General features: G+C 38.1%; 1 protein-coding gene across 4 annotated transcripts in view; it reads right to left on the bottom strand.

The window, feature by feature from the left end:
* Window positions 1-1,115: 1,115 nt before the first annotated feature.
* The window catches only part of osbp2b (oxysterol binding protein 2b), a 46,231-nt gene continuing 32,216 nt past the window's right edge, over window positions 1,116-15,130 (bottom strand). For all 4 annotated transcript variants that reach the window (XM_044111762.1, XM_044111763.1, XM_044111766.1 and 1 more), the window contains 11 exons: window positions 13,120-13,318; window positions 11,865-11,985; window positions 11,033-11,099; window positions 10,455-10,607; window positions 9,474-9,719; window positions 9,186-9,306; window positions 8,475-8,578; window positions 6,835-6,930; window positions 6,077-6,261; window positions 5,712-5,932; window positions 1,116-4,265 (listed from right to left, as the gene is read on the bottom strand). In XM_044111762.1, coding sequence (XP_043967697.1) covers window positions 4,123-4,265; window positions 5,712-5,932; window positions 6,077-6,261; window positions 6,835-6,930; window positions 8,475-8,578; window positions 9,186-9,306; window positions 9,474-9,719; window positions 10,455-10,607; window positions 11,033-11,099; window positions 11,865-11,985; window positions 13,120-13,318 — 1,656 coding nt within the window. In that variant the 3' untranslated portion in view covers window positions 1,116-4,122. The remainder of the gene's footprint in view (window positions 4,266-5,711; window positions 5,933-6,076; window positions 6,262-6,834; window positions 6,931-8,474; window positions 8,579-9,185; window positions 9,307-9,473; window positions 9,720-10,454; window positions 10,608-11,032; window positions 11,100-11,864; window positions 11,986-13,119; window positions 13,319-15,130) is intronic.

The raw sequence follows: 15,130 nt of genomic DNA, 5'->3' as shown, positions 1-15,130 counted from the left end.
ATGAGGGACATGTGGTCCTCATGATTCACTCTCTTTTGTTCAGAGAGTGAATCTCAGAATCAAAACACCTCAAAAGTTGTTTTCTGTTTCATCCACTGCTGGTTTAAGAATGACTTCATATTTTGGATTAACTCATCTAAATTCTCACTACTCTTCATTTTATGGTTTTGAGAGATCCAAGACAGTTTGGGGGATAAACTCTGCAGGGGTCCGGCCACCTCCTCAAATACCTGGATGTCCTTTTGGGTTTATCCTGGGCTTCTGTTCCTGCTGTTGGCAGGCTGATTAGAAGAGTTCTGATTGTGTATTTCCATGCGGCACCAGGTTTTCTTGTGGTCCCATGTTGGAGTCCAGGGCAACCACTGTGGTCAGTCGGATCCAAAAGCTGCTTACGGGTCATCATCCTGATGACATGGCCTCATCTGAGCCTCTTTCTGCCTTTGGGTGGGAGGTCTGGAGGAGGTGTAGGGGGTTGAACCTCAGGTGGGTTTCGCTTTTCTTTAAAATCTTATGATTTGGCCTCTGGAGTGTGTAACATGTTCATCCTTTACTCTGTCAGAGTCCAGTAATGCAGTCTGAGACAGGCATTGCCACATAAAATATAAGATTATATACACTTATATGTATATAATTTCATATTTTAATTATATATATATATGCATATATATGAATATACAGTTCAGGAAAAATAAGAGAGCACTGTACTGAACCAAATTAAAAATCTCCTGCTAATCCACCAAATATTGATTTGTGAACTCTTCCTGAGTTAAAACACTAGAATTATTGTTTCTAAATGAATATGAACTTCTTTTCTTTGCATTATTTTAGGTCTGAAAGCACTGCATCTGTTCTCATTTTCTGCAAATTAATACAACATTTTTGCTTGTAATTTCTGAGACATGTCAGTAGTTCATAGAATAAATGAACAATGCTCATTTTTACTCACATATATACCTATAAGAAGTAAAATCAATAGAAACTGATCATTTTTGCAGTGTTCTCTTAAGTTTTTCCAGAGCTGTATATACAATTAAATTATGAGAGAATGATAATTGGAAGGACTTTGATTCATTATTGTCAAATCATGAAACCATTATTAAATAATCTCACAAAAGTCATTTTATGATCTTGTATTCTCAAACCAAAAATCTTCTTCAATCAATCAGGACAAATGGGAAAATATTATTTTCTCCACATCATCACATCAGAGTAAAACATTTCTAACATGTGAGCCTTAAGGACTCTATCAAAAGCACATTTTATTGTGTTAAGACAGTTTTTTGGCCAAATTACAGGTTTCTCAGGGTTAACTCAGACAGAATCAGTTCAGGTTAGAAGTTAAAAGTGACAATAAATCCTTCAGGCTCTCTGTAATTTCTGTACAGATGCTTCATACATAGTTTAGTAGAACTATTCATCATTTTTACAATATTATGACAAAATATTCACACAAATTGACTAGACAGTAGGTACAATTACCTCCAGCCATGATTTCTACATTCCTAATAATAATTACAAAAAAATACTAATTTTTTTTTTAAACTCTTGTCACCATAGACTCGTAGTGCACAGGTCAGGGGACTCGTTCCCTTATTCAGTCAGTTAAAGGCAAAAAGACTCTGTGTATCTTTGTGTGCTGATCCCAGATCAGCATGTTCGCAAACAGTGAAGGAGTTGTGATTTGGTGTCAAAGCAGCAGCAGCAGCTGAGACAGTCCTCTGTGGCTGCAGCCGACCACACAGTGGAGTGCAACAGGAACCAGCCCTGTCTGCCTCTGCAACCATCTTTACCCGCCTGTCAGCTGATTCCCCCTGCAGCGCCGCGTGCAGACCGCTCCAGGCTCACACACAGGCGGGATTCCCTCTAGTCTCAGAGCCACTGCTGATGGAAGAGTTGGTGGGATTCGAGTAAGAAACACCAACAAGTCGCAGGCTGAATGATCTGATAACCAACAAACGCGTCAGTGATAAGGTGCAGATTTGTTTTTTTTGTACAATCACCACGGGGTTACAGAGGGCGAGGCTGTGTGTGAGCACCAGAAAACAAGGTAAAGAACATGCACAGAGGGGAGATTTCTAAACATCAATTCAGGCCATCTGCACTCACTTTTAGTCCAGCGGTTCACAACCTTTTAGAGTTTCGACATCGTGGTTGACGCCTGTGATTGTTGGCACAAGTGAAAATGGTTGCTCTAAAGTCAATGAGAAAAAAGTGCAAAAATGAAAAGGTTTTTGATTCTACGATCAGATAAACCCTTGAGTTACACCCTCTGTTTAAATCTGACAATTAAAATCTATTCAGGAGGCTACAGGTTAATTCACAACTTCATCAATTCAAATCTGCATGTTTACCTACACCTAGTCATGACATTCCATCATAACTTGTTAAAAAACAAAAATAATTTTAGTCATACACCCTAACCACTGCACAGCTTTCTATTTTTGTTTTGATTATTAGGTATTATAATAAATTATGGGGATAGTTATGAAATGGTGAACTCCCATGTATGATTGTATATGTACAGAGTTTGAAATTAAACCCATTTTCTATTCATATTGATTTAATGTAGGCCATTAAGCTGATAAAATATGGCGGACTGGGACCTCCGGAGGCCCTGAGCAATATATTATTTCTACAACAATATATCAATAATTTCTACAATAAAGTCATTTCTGTTTATTACAGAATTGACTTTAAACCATTTGTCATCAAAGCAGGTATGAAACGCTCTCCAGGTGGGTAGAAACTGAAACATGTTTGGTGCAAAATATCCTTCAACAGAATAAATTAAATTATCGAAGCTTCAAAGATAAGAATTGGCAAAGAGGTGAAATGACCGGCCCTCATTTAGTGACATAACATTGGTGAAGGTGATTACAAACAGTTTCAACTCCGATATGTAAAAACCTTTGATCTATTGTTTTCTCCATCGTTCAAAAATTATTCTATGGCTGCCATGTTTCTCAACTCACAAGTTGAGAAGCACAGAACCAGTAAACCACAGCAAAAAGTGCTTTAAAGGTCTTAATGAAGAGTTCAGTAAATGTGAAATAAATGTTTTGATCTGGCACTAATGCAGAACATACTGTGTGCCACCTAAATGTTTCCACCACTCTTATATAATTTAGCTAATCGCAATCACAAATGGAAAAATATCTGAAGGATCTTTGGATGACAGATCAAAGAGGCAACTTTAATTTAAAATATTTATACAAAGTATCCATCAAATGTCATTTTGCTCTGACTACATAAAGGGTCTCCTAAAAATAAAAACTGCATCTCTATACTCATGGGTTAAGAGAAACACCAACTTTCACTTCAAATAAAATAGCTTTCTGGCATGTGATATATCAAATTAATTAAATAAAAAAATTATTTGTACAAAATCTGACTAACTCACTTAATTATTTACTTATTTAATATACTGTAGTAGAGTTTTTTGGCAGCCTGGCGTTCATACTTTAAAAACTATTTACTTCAAAATTCAGTTTTCCTCTCTAATGATTTTCCTATAATTGCACTTGAGCTGTCTGATCTGCATTTTAAACTATTCAGTAGTTCAGTGTATAGCATATAATAAGTCTTATCACTATTTTTAAAATCAACCTGATTGTAATCTTCTCCATGTAATCAGGGAGATAATTAGGTTTTATAGTTAACTGGGATTACTGAGATTAAGGGTTTTACTGATTGACATGTGAAGATGTTTGTCTTTCAGAGGAAACACTGACGTGTGTATTCAACACTGTTGTGTTTCAGTGTGGCTCTTGATAATTTCTTCAGACCAGTAAGAATCGGCATTCATATGAAATTTCTGTCCAGCTGCTGTTAGTCTGTAGTGGAGTGAATTCTGGAAAAGTGCACTGAGTTTATTAGAGGAGCAGCAGAGAATCAGCACTGTGCAGGGAGGACTGCTGAGGGAACGCCCCGTCTTCTAAGTTCAAAATAAACAAAACACTTTTGGAGGTAATGTGTAATCAGATATTGTGTGAAACACACTTTCTCACACTTCTATAGGTCCTTGTGGTGGTCATAAGCCGGCTTTGTTCTACAGCCCGCAGCCCAGAGGCCGGGCGGCTCCTTGTCCGGTGAGGTCGGTGTCATCCGAGACGAGCTCCTGAGCTAAAAGATTTCAGGGCACATGCTCCAGTCCTCTCTCTCCTTCGACTCCCAGTAACCTCCCTTGTACACAAAGTTTGCCTCTCCAGTGATCGAGTCCCTCCTCTGGTGAAACCACAGCGGCTGGTAGCCTTCATAGTTTTTGCCTGAGGATGAAGCACAGATTTTACTTCAAAAACTTTGTCCACAAATCACAGAGAGGAAAAGGCACGCTTGTGAATTATTACTGAGGAAAACGGAAATGCGTTTCAATGAGAAGCAACCGGTGTCTGTGCAGCTTGGTCCAAATGTGGACCAAGCTGCAACAAGTTTGAATGAAGATTTTAAGGAACAAAACGTCAAACAAAAAAAATAAGATCAGAGAAAAATAGTCATTTATCTTATATCAAACCAGTTGGAAAAGAGAAGAAACTGCAGCTTTTTGATGTGCGAGTTGTATATTTTATTTTTAACAAATATATCTAAAATAAGCTCAGCATTTATTTTTCTAAATTGACTACTCAAAAGAGGTCACAACCCTCTTCCACTTCTTTTATAACAACTTCAAAGTACTTTACTGAGGTTTTATTTGTGGATCTAAACAAAGTAGAACTTTGTTGCGCAATGGAAAGTAAGTGATGGGTTCTACATTTTATCACAAATTAAAATCTAAATCAGCTGCTTTAAACCTCTGTAAACTTTTACCATTGAGCTGCCTGGTGCGTTCCTTCGTTTTAACAGTCCTGTTGTCCTCGGGTCAAAATGACCCGCCAGGCCGCCACTGTGTTAAAACTCCCCAAAGATCCACTAAATGTTATTTTAGGACAACAGGAGGGTTAAGCTTTCCTACTTTTATTCAAGTGTATCAGAGTAAAGAGGGGACTAACTAGATTTTTAATTTTTGTTAAAAAAAAAAAGAAAAAAAAGAAATGAAAAGTAAAAACAGAAAAAAATCAAGAAAAACCTTATATCCTCTTCCTTCCTGACCACAGGCCTGGGCTACAATGCATTGTTAAAAGTACACTGCAGGTTCTAGTTGTAATGTGACAAAATCTGAAAGGATTCAGGGGTATGAATGCTTTTGCAAGGCTCTGTACTCATGTTTAAGTCAGCATGTATCATAGGCCAGTTCTGAATGAAAAAGCACATGTATGCAGGAAAAAGTCATGTGTTTTCCTGAGCTGTTATTTAAAGAAGTCGACGTGAGAAGAGTATCATGCAGATCCAGCGGCAGAGCACACAGAGGACACACAAAATGATAGAGAGAGTGTGTGTGGGATGCACAAAAGAGGGGCACAGGACAACCCCCACTCACCAGAGTCATAATCACACTCTGACCATCAACAGAGGGAGGAAAAGAAAGACAGGTCATGGGTACATTGAATAAAAACCTGCATTTGTCCAACAGGGACAGTCTAGATTAATCGTTCCAGGTCTGGGCTAGGGATTTTAATAAGGAAATTCACCCTCAAGCATTTACATTTCATCTCTTCATTTATACATTTTAAAATAAGTTTTACATCCAAACAGGTTTTTGACCCGAAAAAGAAAAAAAAACAAAAAACAACCTGCTAAATGAAGCGCTCACTTCCTCCTTGCTATATAAGACGTACCTTCATCCAGTGCACCTGTGGCCTCTGCTTCCCTTCGCCGTCTCACAGCTCTTTGTTTCTCTTCTAGCCTCTGTTTTTCAGCGTTCGCCTCGTCCCACCGGCCTTCCTCCATCAGCCTCTGGTCGGGTCTCAGCCGGCTGTCGGTCAGCGCCACCCCGTCCTCCGGCTCGTTCAGCACCAGAGCCAGAGAAGAGAAGTAGTACATGTTCTCAGCGTTTTCCCTGACAAAGTGAGAGGAAATTGGCCGGAGTCACATTGCGATGTTTTACATCGCAATGTAAAACATTGATTGGGCGTCGCAGCCCTTTTCTCAACAGCTATGACTCATAAATAGCAGTCGTCTGATTTGTAGAGAAGAGGCTTACGGTAGAGGGTATTTCTTCCACAGGAGTTTGGGAGGTAAGGTCTGATAGACTGTCTTCTGCTTTCCTTCTGATCCGTTGGCCCCTTCGCTGCTATGAATGATCTTAGCACTTTCCATTTTTTCATCCCATGTACCAGAGAGGATGTAATGAGCCTGGCCTCCACTGTCTGTTACCACACCCGTTACCTGGGGGTGAGATGGTATCATGTACATTGTTTTTTTAGAAATGTCAATACACGCCACAGAAACTTTAGAAGATTATTACAAATCTCTACCAAATGTAAGCAACCATGGCCATAAAAGTACTGTCCAAACTTTAAAGAAGCTTAATTGATTTAACTTGTAATGTTAAAAAATACATCACAGGCTGCAGTATACATGCTGTGTATGCCCAGCTGCAAGTCTTCAGAAGTAGTCTCTACCAACTTTGCACAAAACTGTAATTTGTGTCCATTTTTCTTGGCATAAAATCTGAAGTCCTGGACAAATGACACATGACCAGACTTTGATGTGAACCTAAAGGGTTTTAGATAAATATTTGCAACCTCCAACAGGAAGATTAGCCTTTATTTAACAACACTTATTTTCTCAAAGTCTGACCAGTTTCGTGTTCATACTGATGAAAAGCATTCCCACAGCATGACACCTTGTGGGTCACAAAATGTAAAAAGGCTTTCTAATGAGAGGCGGCACTGTACAGATTTACCTCTAGCTGTTTGATCACAATTATAAGCAAAGTGTGTAATGTTAACCCTTTACCTTTCGTGGGACATCCCTGGAGAAATAACTGTAAGGTATATACTTCATCTGGCACATCTCCTTTGTCGTGTTGTTGATGATTTCAATGTCTCCTGACTGAGTGAACACATACAGAGCATTATTAATGACGAAAACACTCCCATAACTACACCATGACTAAACAACTAATTTTCCTCTCTGGGCAATCATCAGCTTGAAAATTTGATGAATTTGATGAATCATGATGCATTACTTTCTGCTGAAATGCAGAGAGTCCTAAAGGACCTGTTCACTCTTTTTTATTAATCGGCTTGATGCAATAGTGCAAAAACTAGGTCACACTGCTGTTTGATGAGGCGCTAGCATTTGGCATGCCGAGGTGAGTGAAGCTTGATTAGTGCAGACAGACCATCACCAATTGGTAGCTCAAACTCTAAATGTTGATGAGGCAAATCAAAAATTAAAGAACTAAGTTCTCTTTTATATTAAAAATTAAAGAACGAAGTCTGGAAATTCAAAAAATTATCCATACTCATTTTTCCCATCCTTATTTGGAAGATTCTAGATGGCCGCCCATTTTCATAATCTGTGGGTGAGCTCATAATCCTGGCAGCTTCAGCCATACTGTGTAGCAGTGTAGAACGACTGAACTGCTACTACAGCAGTATGCATCACCAGTCTGCTTTGGGCCAATTAAGACTTGGCCTATAACAGATTGCTGCATTTACATGGGCAGCCGGCCTCCTACAAGACTATCCTCTTTCAACAGACTCTGTTGGAAGATTGTATGTATACTTAAAGGGAAAATTTGGCAGCATAATTAATACCACAGGTGTTATTAAGGCCTCAGAAAAGAAACAATGTTTCTCTGCACATTTGACCCATAAAAGGTATTCAAGATATTTAATCCTGAATACTTCAGACCCAGAATGTGTCCTTCAGACGCGAATAAAGTATTCTGGGTCTGAAGGACCCACTAGGGCATAGATAGCTTCCTGGAAGAGCTGTGGGAGGCCACTAAAGTAAAAGGTGTGAAATGTCTCCACAACCCAGATCCAGCAGCAAACCAATGGATACATTAATACTCATAATCAAAGTCGTCATCGTAGCCACGTCTAACTTTATTTATTTGGCTACTTAACTGATCAGGCTGTCTGAGAACAGTTTGTAGTTTAATATTTAAATAGTTTAATATTTGAGTTGTTCACTTATCTTTTTCAGCAGCAGATGGCAGCAAAAACACGTGATTAAAAACAAGACAACACAAATTTCCAAGACATTCAGGTTATTGTGAGCCTTTTGAAATTTTGAGAATGCATAAATATTCCCGGTCACATTCTTTTTTTATGCTTTTCTCCAAGGTTGCAGACATATAAAAATACATTAATAGAGCAATGTCCTACAAGATAGTAAAAATGAAAATATAATTAAATCAGGCGAAGTAAAAAAAATGGACCCAAAGTCACGTCATACAAGTGAATCTGGACCCTCTAAAAAATATTTTTTTTAGGCTGTTAATAAAGGTCAACGTTTAAAATTAATTCACGTTTCACTATTTGGTACTCTGCACTACATGCATTTACAAAAAAAAAGGATAGATTTGAAGGTCATGGCAGTACTGCAGAGAAACAACTCGTTCACAAAGAGAGGAGCTCAATAACCTGGTCAATCCACAGTTTCCCCACAATGATGTTGTGCACCGTGGATGTGACCTTTCGCCACACATAGTGGTTCCCGCTGGAGTGGAAACGCAGGTGAATGGCACCTGGGGACACAGAAGGACAAAGTAATATTATAGGAGAGAATCATCACAATAGCATTGTTAAGCTTCCTGCTGTCACAAAAGGTGAATTTTTTTTTTTGTATTTATGCGCTGTACAGAGTCACTTTTATCTACATCCAATAAGACATAACCTCAGCATATTTATGACATCCATTTCACAAGGAATAATTCCCATTATTTTTCTTTTTATCACACTGAAGCTATCCAACACCAAGTGAAAAAAGTCAGGCATATGAATCACTGGGCTGATTCAATACCAAACAAATCTTTTTTATATTTATCTGAACCAACAAACCTCTTTGTCTTTCCAAGCAATATAGATAATATATCCTGCTTTGGTTTTATTTTTGCAGATGAAACTCTAATTTATGCAATCAGGTCTGTAGTTTACATCATTTGTGCTAATGCTACTAAACAACCCTAGAAGAAAAAAAGTTTTTTTTTTTTTTTACATAAACATTCATTTCTATTACCCAGTCCAAAAAACTAATGCAAATCTACGTGCGGTCTGATTGGAAAACATTCCTGAGTTTGTACGTTTCTCACCAAATCCATAACAACCATTTCAGTGGACAGGGAAATGTCTTACCCAGAGGCATAATGGAGAGGTATTTGCCACGGAACTTGCTGGCAACGGTGATTTCCTGCCTCAAGGTCCAGCCTCTTCGGGAAATCACGTGATGTGCAGCTGCAGGCGGGTGATGGCTCACCTGATCAGAAATAGACAGAAATGCTAAAGGACAAAGGATGAAATCACTTTATGTTATTTTAAAATACATCCACCCATTTGAAAAATAGGGCTTGACACCAGTTTATGAGTCAAATGCAAATAAGCACTTTGGGAAATGTGCAAACAAATTTTTCCTGTAGCTGTTACCTGCTCACACAGTGAGCGGTAGCCAAATTCCTCCAGGCGGTCGAGCTCGAAGGTCTCTCCCAGGAGGGGGTTGAAGGGCTTGGCTATGCGGTGGACGGTGGTGGAGTACGAGGAAACGGAAAAGGCCGCAACTAGGCACATCTGCTCCAGGGAAGACTCACAGCACGCCGCCTTGTCTAGAAGCTCGTGATACTCCAGGTCCTCGGTGAGACGTTGCAGCATCGACAGGGGCTCGTTAAAGTTCACCTGTTGGAGAATCACAATTTTAATTCAACCTCATAATAGAGCAAAAAATTCATTATTATAGAAAAAAAATTGAAAATAAAAATCAGAAAAGCATGGTGTGCATTTGTATTTAGCTCCTTTTTGACAATACTTTGCAGGACTACCTTTCTACGGTATCAGCTGTAGGTCTTTTAGGATATGTTTGTTTGTTCTTCTTTTCAAAATTTAAGCTCTGTCAGATCAGATGGAGAACATCTGTAAAGATCTATTTTCAAGTCCTGCCAAGGATTCTCATTAGGATTTAGGACTAGATTTTCACTGGATCATTTGAATCACATGATTTTGCTGTAAACCATCCCATTACAGCCTGGCTGTGTGCTTACTGTTGTTCTGCTGAAAGGGGAATGTCAAGTCGTCTTTAGCCCTGCATTTAACTCCATCCATCCAATCAACTATGACCAGATTTCTTGACATTACTTAGGAAAGTATCCCGACAGCATAATCCTTACACTGTATATTTCACCAAGGAGTTGGTGTGTGAGTGTAGCAGTGTGTTCAGATTTTAGATGTATATATATATATATATATATATATATAAATAAAGGAAATTGTGGAAAATATGTATAATTTTCCTTCCACTTTGCAAATGCCTGCTATTTTATGTTGGTCTATCACACAGAATCAAAATGAAATACATTAAAGATTGTGGCTCTATTTTGACGTATGTTCATAGGGCAACATACGTCTCAGACTTACAGGCATCGGGATTTTAGAGAGCTCCTTGCCAATGCAGTTCTTCATGATGCTCCATAAATTTAGGGAATAATTGGGTTTGTCTGGGATTTGGGTCCGCCTTTGCCTGTGTCGCAGCGGCTCCTTCGCTGAGACATCATTACAGATCGGAGACATCTGGGATGGAGAGAACAAATAGGAGTGGACCCAAAAGTTTCAGAAAAATGGTTCCAGTCCCCATGAAGGGGCTTTCAACACGTCACTAGACTGTGACTCAAATGAGGAAATTTAAAACAGAGACTGGAAATAAAAACAACAGATCTTTGACTTATAAAAATTTTATGCAATGATGAAACCATACATCTGTGGCACCACAGGGCTGACGACATGATGGCAGGAAACACTGAAATAAGCTGTGTGTGGGGGTGTGCGTGTGTGTGACAGGCTGTGTGAGAACAGCAAGTGTAAATGTTACACAAGTAAATCAATGAAGTGTCAGTCCTGTAGAGCCACAAATGGATCTATACTGAGAGCACAAGAGTCAGCAGGATTTTCAAATGTCAGACAAATTATTCATTGTTGTTAGAAGGACAGACACTTACATGGTCTTCCTGGTTCCAGTCGCTGGCCTGGCCTCCGCTTGCTCCACTTAAATTACTCTGAGATCGCCTGGAATAAAATAATGTTTTCTGCATGAACAAATAAATAAATGAATAAAAGTGCCTCTGAAATTCACAGCAAATAAATAAAATTAGAGAGTAGAGACGAAGGCTCTCCAACAGCAATATTGACTCTGAATGGTGTTTCTGGAATAGAGGAATACACCAATCTACCACAATAAAACAACAACTGAAAGGCGAGTTAAACTACACAGATCTGGCAGTGAAAATGAAACGCTCTATTTGGAAGTCCTGGGTTCTGGCGATATGCGGGTTTCCTTTTGATGCATATGCCGGCTACACCCTTATAGACTGAGCATAACACAGTAACACAATCCTGAGACAGCTGCAAAAACTACTGAGGAACCCGAGAATAGAAGGTGGAGGATTAGAACCTGCAGACATCCTCCTAAAAAAGACAGAATCTGTCCACTGCTGTTTATCTATACTCTGACAAAATAGCTGATTAATTTTTTGAGAAGAATTATAAATGACATTTTAATTCTTTATAACAAAGAGTAAACAAAAGCAAAACCAACAAGTGAAGAACACAAAAACTTGTCTTATTGAACAAATTTAAAGGCAAAATTAAAGTTTGTATTAAATTCAGGTAAACCTCCAAACTGCCTGGATATTTACAAAAAATGTATAACCCTAAAATTTGAAAAATGAAATCTTTTGCTGACTCCTATGAATATGATTTTTTTTTTTTGCTTTTGTCATTTTAATACAATTCATTTCTTTTTCCAAGGACAAAAACTGCATGGAGACTGACTTGTATTGCGTGTTTTCGCTGGCAGTCACTGTTATGAACGCAGTGGAGTCATCCATGGCATCAAAGTACTCAGTATCTTCATCTTCGTCACTTGCGTCTTCTTTGTTCACCCTTTCACTCCCTGCAGATAAAGTTAAATTTGTCAGGCTTTACAGACATCAGACAAACCCACTCAAAATATTTAATAAGGCTGAATTTGTATTCTGCAAAATTCAGGAGCAACGAGCGTAAAATCATCATATTCCCATGGTGATTAATCAAGGAATAACAAGATTAGTAAAATTACCAATGTACCTGCTGGATAAGTAGCCTGAGTGGCGCAATTTCTGAGTGTGCTTTGCATGTTCAGCGTCTGACACCAAGTCTGTTTATGAAAAGATTGCATCCAGAGGGAAAAAACACTCATAACCTATGCTTACAGATACCACATATATTAATTTAAATTGTAAAATCTAGAAAGATATAAATTGTTTGCTTTTTTTTTCTGACTACATTCTGTCCTCATCTTTCCAGCCATCTGTTCATTTGAAAGGAAAAAAAGTGCAGATGAACAAAGGTGCTGGTCTGTTTTCATTTGCAACATCTGTGAATGCCTGGAAAAGTAGAGGCAGGTTTAATTTTTACATTTTTTTTCCTCATTTTCTACAGGAAAATGTTTGAACACAGCAGTCATTGAAACTGGGCCAAATTCATTTTAATCTTTTTTTTTAATATATATAAATTTGATGATATTTGCAGATCTGTGTTACATGATAGCTTATGTGACCAACATGACTCAGTTGTTAAGTATATGACCAACATGAGTTCACATATCCATTCATAAACCATTTGTCTGTATTTTTAAGCATCACTGCTTCCTATATACATAGTGCTAAGTAAATAAAGTAATCCTGAACTCAACTTTAAGTAATCATTTTTCCTTGGGGAACGCAAACACATACTCCACCATCTATAGGGAGGATCTGAAAACAAGAGAAATGTGAGTTTACGGGACTATTGAGAGCTTTTTAAAAGATACATTTTGGTTCAACAGTTTTTGAATAAACAGACCAGTGGACAAATATTTTTAGATACCGTAATTACCATCTCTAACTTCCCTTCCTCCCAATCTAAACCATCTGACACAACTTAAAGTTTTCTTCCTACACATGAGGATGCTCTGTAATATACAGCCTCAGGCTACACATGACTTTTAACCAGTGAAATCAGGACTGCTTTGAGGTCCATGTGTGGAATAATAGACATTTGGTCTCACTCTGACTGGTGGTTGGGGCACTGGATGTGCTGGAAGCATGAGTGGGTGCTTCTCTCCACGCTCGCTCAAGGCTGTTGTGCTGCTTCGCGAGCTGCTCGATCGTCTCCTCTAGGTGGGTACGCTGCTCTCGCTCGTATTGCAGCGCCCGCTGCAATCTTCTGCTGTGAGTCTCAGCTAGGTCCAAAAAGTCTCGACATGCCTTAGGGAGATATGAACATGGGGATCTGTTACAGAGCAATAGCTAAAATGTCTACTGTCTGATAAACTCTGAAAGCGTGCAGGATACAGATTCTGAGTTAAAACAACAAAAAAGTGTTTAAAAGAAAAAGTCTAGAATGACCTTTAGCCAAAGTAAGAATTAAAAGCAAAACAACCCAACAGACAATCACTGTAATCAAAATTATTTAACAGCACTAGTTGTTAAGTTAATTAGAGCGGAAGGCAGTTACAGACTCGTCTTGCTGTGTCGAATACACCTCTGTGCAAACAGCTTGTGCTGAGGAGCTGCAGTTAAAACCACCGAGGGCACAGCAGAGGCCTTTCTTTTGACCAGCCGAGCCAAGAGGGGGCATCGTTGCTGCTCTGGTTTTATTGCTGGAAGGAGGTTACTTCAGATCAGATATTTATTACATGTCAGCAATTGTTGGCTCTGCATCAGGATTTTCACAGCCTTCCTCATATTAAGCCTAAAGGTCATTGAACCTGAATAACACATCTCAGTCAACTTCATACTCTGAAACATGCCTTGTGACGGTTGCAGAGGGTTTAGTAGAACGACAGAGCTAAAGAAAAATGATCCAAAAGTGATGTGCTGCATTTTACCCCTGCCTTTTTGTGCAGACATGTGAAACAGTTTTTTGGCAGGCTGAATATCTAACCACATGATTACACTTGGTTTTTTTGGTCAATTCCACAAATGTGTTACTATTTCTGCAGAATGTGCAGAACTGCTGGTGTTTGAGTCTAATCACTTTTATAAATGTGGAAAAGGCACCACCTTTAAGACTAAGAAATGTGACATAATATAAACACATGATCGTATGATGTTTTGAAAAACTTTATTACACATTTATTAGATGTAGTTGGAAATTATTTAATAGTAAAATGCGAAAAGGTAAGTGTTAGAGTTTAGAAAAAAAGAAAGAAAATATTGTTTTAATACACCTTTGTAAAATTAAGAATAAAGAAAAATGAATAACAATAAAAAAATAAATACAATTCATTTGTCCTGCTCAATATTTCTCAAAATATAAATATTTTAATGCACACGGAGATTGAAAAAAGTACAAAAATCAGCAAATTCTTACAATCAAAAGTTTCGCAATACACTGAAAGGATGTTGATTGAGTTAACAAGTGTATTGATGTAATAAAGCCTTATGACATTTAACCCTATACTGAAAAAACTTTTTATAATTTTTGAATTTAAATTATTAGGTTAATTTCAAGCATCAAAAAGGATAAATATGGCTTGTCACTGAAGTTTATGCCAACAAATAAAAGTCACTAAATATTTCAGAAACGACACAGACAAGACAGAATATGAGGTTTCCTCGTGGAAATGATAATAAGCCTCTTACCTTCAGCAATCTTGCTTTAATGCCAAAAGATTCTTGCTGAGCTTAAATGTCAGGTCTATGTGTGACGTATGAATCAACTTCCTCTGGCAGAAGCATGATATGAAACTCAAAGTAAACTCTAAGATATTTGAAAGTTCCACTTTTAAAATGCTGACTCCTCAGTACAATCACAGACTACATGTGACTTGTGGTGTGTTGAAGAACAGAGAATCAGTAACATCCATGTAACACAGTGAAGGGAGATGCAGGAAAGATTTAACACCATTATCAATAATGATAATAATAATAATGGTCAGTCTTAGATTAAATTACCCAATTTATCAAACCAAGCCTTTTCACAAAGGATAAATGTAACCCGTTCTCTGAAATTTACATAACTTATTCCTTTTGTCAAAAGATTAGATCTGTTTTGAACTGAAACTGTAACCTTAC

The sequence above is a fragment of the Gambusia affinis genome, linkage group LG03, assembly GCF_019740435.1.
Source record: "Gambusia affinis linkage group LG03, SWU_Gaff_1.0, whole genome shotgun sequence".
Classification (NCBI taxonomy): Eukaryota; Metazoa; Chordata; class Actinopteri; order Cyprinodontiformes; family Poeciliidae; genus Gambusia; species Gambusia affinis.
This window is presented reverse-complemented; position numbering and strand designations above follow the sequence as displayed.